Source organism: Octodon degus, unplaced genomic scaffold (genome assembly GCF_000260255.1).
Source record: "Octodon degus isolate 3935 unplaced genomic scaffold, OctDeg1.0 scaffold00127, whole genome shotgun sequence".
In the NCBI taxonomy this organism is placed as follows: domain Eukaryota; kingdom Metazoa; phylum Chordata; class Mammalia; order Rodentia; family Octodontidae; genus Octodon; species Octodon degus.
This window is the reverse complement of record NW_004524703.1, coordinates 5,134,924-5,143,228: the sequence shown is the minus strand read 5'-3', so window position 1 is coordinate 5,143,228 and position 8,305 is coordinate 5,134,924. Positions and strand designations below refer to the sequence as shown.

The 8,305-nt window shown below is 36.8% G+C and overlaps 1 protein-coding gene across 1 annotated transcript in view; it reads left to right on the top strand.

Annotated features, from left to right (window-relative positions):
- Nucleotides 1-7,972, top strand: part of Lyst (lysosomal trafficking regulator) — a 289,805-nt gene extending 281,833 nt beyond the window's left edge. The window contains exons 49-51 of the mRNA XM_023700860.1: nt 4,865-5,021; nt 6,260-6,331; nt 7,548-7,972. Coding sequence (XP_023556628.1) covers nt 4,865-5,021; nt 6,260-6,331; nt 7,548-7,686 — 368 coding nt within the window. The 3' untranslated portion in view covers nt 7,687-7,972. The remainder of the gene's footprint in view (nt 1-4,864; nt 5,022-6,259; nt 6,332-7,547) is intronic.
- The last annotated feature ends 333 nt before the right edge of the window (nt 7,973-8,305 follow it).

The window sequence follows — 8,305 nt, the reverse complement described above, 5'->3', positions numbered from 1 at the left end:
ATATATTTTTATAACACCAAATATATAATATCTTTCAAACACCATTTCCTCAATTTTCTGATACCAATTAGGTATCTAAAACTGTAATTCAATTCTTTCATTTATTTTTTATTTATTTATGTATTTATTTTTAGGACAGGGTGTACAGGGTGTAGAGGGTCTCATTGCATAGATCAGACTCCTCCTGTTTATAGCCTCCCACGTGCTGGGATTAGAGGTGCGCCACCATGCCCAGTCTCACTCACCTTCTCAGTGCACCCCGAGGGCAGGACCGGCACAGCAGGCCAGGTGATCGAACTCTGGCCAGCCCCTGTATCTGCATAAGCAGGCACTTTAATCCACTAAACTATTTTTGGCCGACCCTTTTTAAATTTTTAAAAATCTTTTATTTAGTACAAGCTCTCACTACACTGCTCAAACTCATAGTGATCTTCCTGTCTCAGCCTCCCCAGCACTGGGTGTATTGCCATGCCCTGTTTTGGTGGCCAGCACAGTGGGCGCAGGGTTCCAGGACTGGCATGGCATGAGGTTACCCAGGATGGAACCCAGGTCCTTATACTTGCCAGACAGGTGTGTAGACTGCCAAGCTATGTGACACTACTTGTACTTAGCAGATTTAGGTGTTGTCAAGTCTATGTATTTCTAGGTTTAATAATTTTCAAGAATGAGTCACAAAATGCAGTAAATCACCAGATAAGCTGAGTATCCAAAATGCTTGGTAACAGAGTATTGCAGATTTTGTCTCTTTATTGTATTATTTAATATGTACATATATGTAACAAGATATCTTGAGGATGGAGCCCAAGTCTGAGCACAAAATTTACTATATTTCATGCATACCTAATACACACATGAAGTCAGGTGTGGAATTTTCCAATTGTATCATCATGACAGTTCTCAAACGTCTGTTCCCAGAACATTTCAGATGGTCAACCTGTGTTTACTACTATCATTTATAGTAAAGAATTGAAATGAGCAGCCAGATGAAGAGTTACTTAGGGCAAAGTCTGGAAGGGTCCTGAGCACAAGAGACCAGTCCACACCAAGACCGAGTTATAGAGTAGGGAAGCACCAGCCCCATGGTATTCTCCAGCCTCAATGCAAACCTGGCCTTGTCATTTAAAGATTTGATTGAAAAATCAGAGAACAGATAAGTGACACAGCACAATCCAGTCTTACCCCTCCCAGGGGTGGTCTAAAATCCTGGTGACCAGCATCTCTACTAGTATACAAAAGACAATAAAATCCAAGGGTGAGTCAGGAACAGGAATAAAAACCAGTTATTTGATTTTTCTTATGTTACAGGTATCTCTTAGAGTTTTGTTGTTGTTGTTACCTTTTTTTTTTTTACAAAACATTCACTCTTACATTCAAGAAAACTAATGTTGGTGATTATGATTAAGGACTTCAAAGATGAAAATATTTTTGCCACTTTAATCTCCAGGCATACAATCATGCCATGGAAACACTTTAATTTCCTAATGACCATAACTAAAGGAAAATATCTTAAACAGTTGATTTTAGTACTGATTGATGACTTTCTTGAGTGTACTTTGTTGGCTTTTACTATGTCACATCCAGAAGGATGCTGGGGAAATAACAGAATGCTTATTTATATAAAGTTCTCTACTTTCTTTTCTTGGCAGTGTTTGAAAGTTAGGATTGATCCTAAAGGAGCTGAATTTTTTAGAGTTAATTACTTTCCTGCTGCCAGCAGTGATTTACTCCTGTGATACCACATCGGCTAGTCATATGGGGACTAAAAACGAAATTACTTTTGCTGCAATTACCAGCTTATAGTAGAATACGTGGGTGTCTCTGGAAATCAAACAGTATAACAGAATAATGACCAGAACTTTTTTCCAATTTTAACAAAAAAGCCTTCCCAAAAATTGTAAGGCCTCGAGAGAGAGAGAGAGAGAGAGAGAGAGAGAGAGAGAGAGAGAGAGAGAGATTTTTTCCACAAAGAGCACTTAATAGAGAATGAAATTTTTAACTTATTTTTTAAATTACTTTTTTAAGAGTCAAACATGTTTAGTGACCCAGACTATAGTCCTATTTTCTTATGTGCTAAGAAAGGAAGGAAATAATCAGGTTTAACCTACCAAAAATTGTAACATTTTAGTGGACACAAGTTTTCTTAGAATCAAAATTAAAAATGAGTATATCTGTACGTACATATATATATATCGTATGTGTGTAAAATTGTTTCAAAATTTACACTGTCAAATTAATTCCTCCTGATCATAATTCTTTTGGTCTTACTATGAGATATGATTTTTATAGTGATAAGATATAAAACTACAGAAAAGTTATAATAGGTTTTGTATTTTGTAACCATTCTATCCCTCTGCAGAACATATACCTTTGAATGAGGGTGAGACATGCATGGCCTGGTCCTCTGTTAGGGTGGCATTATGAAAGTAATACCATTCTCCAAGATTTAGAGCAAGTTGTTTTCTCAATTTAATTCTCATTACAGTGAATAGAAAAAAACAGACTGCAGGCCTGCCATGCTGGCTCTGCCCCGGGGCGCGCTGAGACTGCAATTGAGACTGGGCATGGTAGCACGCGCCTGTAATCCTAGCTCTTGGGAGGCTGTAAATAGGCAGATCACTACGAGTCCAATCTAACAGTAAAACCCTGAACATGCTATAGACCCTTCCCTAAAATACAAAGAAAAGGAAAGAAAAGAAAAAGATTTTTTTTTCAGGAATGTATTAAGCTATACATGAAAGCAATCTCTTATGTAGTTACAGTCTGTAATTTAGGTAAGTCTTAGGCAAACAAGTAGTTATTTGGTGTTGCAGCAACCCAAGATGCTATGTAGTGAGTTGCTAGGATAATTCTTTGGTTATTAGTACTACACTTCAGGGAGTGCAGGCCCATATTTAGATTTTTCATTTTGAAGGATTAAGCTGTGCAGTAGCTACAAGTTACAATGACCAACCCTGCTTCAATATCTTTTACAGATGAGTATCAGTGATTTCATAACCATTCTAACTTGACTCAGTATTCATATGGTTACTTTATTTAAGAAAAAAAAATTTGATCACATGCAAAATTTAAAAGGGAAAGATGAGAGATTAGATGTAGCCTGCTCGTAGAAAAGGTGATTCCATTGTTTCCCATCCCCTGTATTAGGGATTGAACCCAGGGCCTTCACACTCAACTACATGCCCAATCACTTTTTTAATTTTGAGTCATGGTCTCAGTTTATAGGCTGGGCTCAAAATTTGATCCTCCTGTCTCAGCACTCCCAGAGTGCTAGGATAATAAGTATATACCACCAGACTTGTGTTGTAATTCCATCTCTTTAATAAACTTAAGTCTTCTGCTGTTGGTGCCATATTTAGGTAACATCTCCTAGTCAGTGAGCTACAGTAGGAAGTCTTAGTAACAGTAGATGTGTGTGAAAATATATTTAACATAAAATTTGCCATTTAGTACACAGTTCGGTGGCATTGATTATATGTTGTGCAGCCATCACCATTATTTCAAAAACTTCCATCAACCAAAGGAAGTGCTGTGACCATTAAGTAGTAACTCCCCATTCGTTCTTCACACCTCTGCCCCTGGGAACCTCTGTTCTATCTCTATGAATCTGCCTATCCTGGATAGTTTATGTAAGTGAAATCAGACAGTTTTTGTCCTTCTGTGTCCTATTGTATTTAGTGCATGTTTTCAGGGTGTATCAATGTTGTATTACATCTCAGTACTTCTTTCCTTTATGTGGTGAATATAGTATTCCACCCAATAGTGCACTTATATCTAAATACACACAGCATTTATCTATCCATTCATCTGTTTTGGACATTTGGCTGTTTCTGCCTTTGGGCTATTTTGAATAATCTACAATACACTAACCACTTTGATCTGTGATAGCTGACATTTTTAATGCTTCTGAGAGTTTTGCTATAAAATATGAACTATTTTCACTGTTTGATAAATGCTATTGTTAGTCTTAATGAAAAGATAAAATTAAGGGTATGAGATATGTCATCGAAATGTGGTCATGCTTCATAACCTCCTTTCTTTTGAGCAGAATTTATTTATTAGGAGAAAGAAAGTTTCTGTCTAAGTTAGAGATAAAACTTCTTTTTTTAAATCAGAGACTATTTCTTCAAAGAAAGCTGTGCACGTCATCATAAGCCCAAGAAACCCACTTCCAATGCATGGCACACAATGATTGACTCTTATACCCTCAAAAAACTGGAACACATTGACCACTGTAATTTTTGAAAAGAGAAACAGTGTGTGCCACCACATCCAGTCCCGGTGGCCAGTTCAGTGAGCCAGAGGGTCAGGGATCGAACCCCAGTCCCTCCACTTGCCTAAACAGGCGCTTAGTCCATTGAGCTATCTTACCAGCCCAAGAGAAACAAAATTTAAGGAAGCACTGATAAATCCATCCTAGATGAGCTAAGGAGTAAGTTTTCTTCTCTTGTTAAGAATTAGTTTTTAAACTCAGATAATTTTTACTACACCTTTCTTTTTTCTCTTTGAAAGTCACACAAGTCACTTCTTCTGGATAGTTTCATAGAATATTTTCATCTCTTTTTAGATTGTTCAGTGTTCCAGGTACTTTCAGACCTAAATAAGATTTGATGTTTCAAAGCTGAAATTACACAAAGATTCATGATTAATTTACTTTATTGCTCTACATTGTATACCACATTTTTGCATTCTCATGGGTCATTGTCTCTGGATAATTATTGTAAGCTTCAGTGGCACTTACACTGCAGTAATTTAAATAGTCCTTGGCCGTGGCTGCCCTTGTACATCGTGATCACCCTTGGGGGCCCATATCCTGGTCTCTGAGACCCTATATCCTGCTGACCTCCTGGACAATTTGGTGTTTTAGCGGGCGGAGGCAGTGACCTTAGACTCTGGACAGTGAATGGGGACCTCGTTGGACATGTCCACTGCAGAGAGATCATCTGCTCCGTGACTTTCTCCAATCAGCCAGAGGGAGTATCTGTCAATGTAATTGCTGGAGGCTTAGAAAATGGAATTGTAAGGTAGGCCAAGTTGGGATTCTGTTTTGGCTTTTATTCATTGGGATGTAATGTTTCTAAAAATTTGGGGGTTTTGGGAATTGAACTCAGGACCTTACACTTGCCAGGCAGGCACTATGACACTCAGCTATATCCCCAGCCCTAGAAATTAGTTGTTCCCTAGAAATTAGTTGTTAATATGTAGGAATGTTAATATTTAATACCTAGTTTATTTTTTAATGAATGTATATTTATTAGAATTATTCAAGCTCTATATTTTATTATACTTTATTAGTGCATGTTAATATTACATAAGAGTGTTTTTTTGTTTTTTTTTTTTAGTTTAGGACAGGGTGTATAGGGTGTAGAGGGTCTCACTGCATACATCAGACTCATAGTGATCCTCCTGTTTACAGCCTCTCAAGTGCTGGGATTACAGGCACACACCACCATGCCTAGTCTGAATCATGGCACAGCAGGCCTGGGAATCAAACTCCTAGCCCCTGCATCTGCCTAAGCAGGCACTTTAATCCACTGAGCTATTTGGCCAGCCCTAGTATGTTTTCAGTTTTATACATTACGTTCTTTTTTTTAAAGAGAGTACAAATTAGAATTAAAACAGAAAAAATTACAAGTAATAGAGTTTCACTTAAAGTAATATGAATTTCACAGTATTTGTTGTATTATATAGTGTTGTCTTCCAACCACTTATTCATATTGACAGATTGCATGTAAAATTGGAAGAAAAAAAGAAATGTATAAGAAATTAAGAGAAAAAGTACAAACAATTTAAAAAAGGAGAAGAAACAAAGCCTTAACTTCTTTCCTTAAAGCAGCAGAAATGCACAGTATAGCTGTTGAAAGCATCCTGCTTACATACATAGATATACCTCTTCTCCCCACTGCCTCTCCTGTCCTTCTCCAACTCAGTAGCTCCATCCTTTTGAATAAGTTCATTCCCTTTTACCAGAATCCTATTTGGCTTCAGGTTCTTCAGTTGTTCTTCCTTTATTTTTAGATAATAAAGACACATTTAGCACAGTTTTGAAATTCTGTATTTACTATAAAAGATTAACAGTATGAAGGTATATGAAGCTAAAAGTTCCTCATCGTACATTCACCCTTATAAAATTCATAGTAATAACAGTTATTTGCTTATTATATTTCCTCCCAGGTAACTTATAACACATAAACAAATATGTAGGCTTTTTAAGAAAGAGTAGTTTTAGTTTGCATAATTATATGAATTTTTTTCCCTCTAGGTTATGGAGCACCTGGGACTTAAAGCCTGTGAGAGAAATTACATTTCCAAAATCAAATAAGCCTATTGTAAGGTAAGAATGTCCCCCTATATTCTGCATAATATGACCTGCGATTGTATTTTTGCTAGAGAGATATTAAAGCACACCAACCTGAAGAACTACATGCTTGAAGGCATCATGAAAAGCCAGCAGGTTGTCCAGACCCCAAAATAAAATGACCACACTTCCTGTCCTGTGGAGTGAGTCTGAGCTCAGAACCTACTGGACAGGCACGCTGGGCAGTGAGCCCAAGAAGCCTCTAAAAGTTCAGAAACTGGTCTGCAAAAAACATAATGGTGACTGATTGGTACAACCATGTGCTTGAGAAGACAGATAAACAGCCAGCTACTCTTTGCTAGGTTAACAAATTTGACTCTAAAAACTCAATTAGAAGTCAAGTGACTCAAATTCTAATTTATTAAAATAAATTTATTTTCATTGTGCTAGCTCTAAAGTTTAATGAGCTTTTTTTTTTTTTGTATCTGGAATCAAAGCTTAAATTTTTTTAAAGTTTTTCTTTATTTTTAAAGCGAATATAAAAATAGCTTTTAAAAAACATTAGAGGGGGCCGGGGAGATGGCTCAGTGGAAGAAAGCGCTTCCCTGGCAAGCACATGGGCCTGAGTTCAATCCCCAGTCCCGCCAAAAAATAAAAAGAATAAAAAAAAAATTAAAAAATAAAAAAACATTAGAAACAATACAAGGACCAGGGAGATAGCTCAGTAGAATAAGCACTTTCCTGGCAAGTGCAAGGTCCTGAGTTCAATCCCCAGTACCAGAAAAAAAAAGAAGAAGCAATACAGAATTTTACTAAACAAAATAATGGGAATTCAACAATAATTGTTATATTGCATATTATTGTCTTCAATTTAGTTGTTCAGATTATATCTGTAAAATAGTTATAATTTTAAGGACATAGCTATTGTTATTTTTTAGTTTTCTATAGCTAAGCATTTGTGGTTTAGGTAATAAAGTATAAATATGAAAAAAATAAAATACCATGTAAAGAAGGATCTCTTGGGTCCTGGAGCTCTTGGGTCCTGGTTTTATCTTGTGTCATAACCAGGTTAAAATCAGACATACAACTTGTGAGCAGAGCGATATCTTAGAAACACAGTCAAAACCAATAAGCAATAGCCACCATTTCATTTATGTCTCTATATTTCAGGGAAAATATTTCACCTTCCATGTCATGGCCAATATGTTAATATAATTTTAAGAAATGTAATGTACACGTTTTGTTTCTACAGCCTTACGTTTTCCTGCGATGGCCACCATTTGTACACAGCCAACAGTGAGGGGACAGTGATTGCCTGGTGTCGGAAGGACCAGCAGCGCGTGAAGCAGCCCATGTTCTATTCCTTCCTCAGCAGCTATGCAGCTGGGTGACCATGAGGGGCTGTTTTCTCTGTAGAGCACAGGACCCACATTTCAGAGGTCAACTTTGCCAGTGAAGCAGGCTGAGCTGGAGAAATGGATGATTAAACGAACATCCAAATAATAGTATCTGCTCTTCTGTGCAAAATTCCAAAGGCAATTCAGGTCCTGAGAGGATGTAGTGTCCTAATTTAGTGATGATACAGAAGATTCTACACTGTGCACCAAACAACAAGCCTGAGGTCTTGAGTGATAAATTAAAGTTGCAGTCTTAAAGTTTTTCCCACAAAGCTATTGTTAAAAAAAAAAGTCAACCTTTTCTATTTTTTCCAGGAGAATTTAAATTGGCTATTTATGTAAGATATTATAAATATTATATTTTAAAAATGTTCTGCCTTGAAATACCCCCTCCTCTCACACATACACACCAAAAAAAGGAAAGGAAAAAAGATAAGAATTTTCGGGACTCAATAATTGCTTTCTTTGAAAAGCAGATATTCCATAGATGCCTGTGCAACAAACATTTTACGGAATATCTGAATACTAAGACTATGAATGAATCTAAGCACTAGGCAGTTTTTTGCCAGTTGCCTTCAAAAAGGAGAACCAGGACTTTTTGACAGCCACAAAC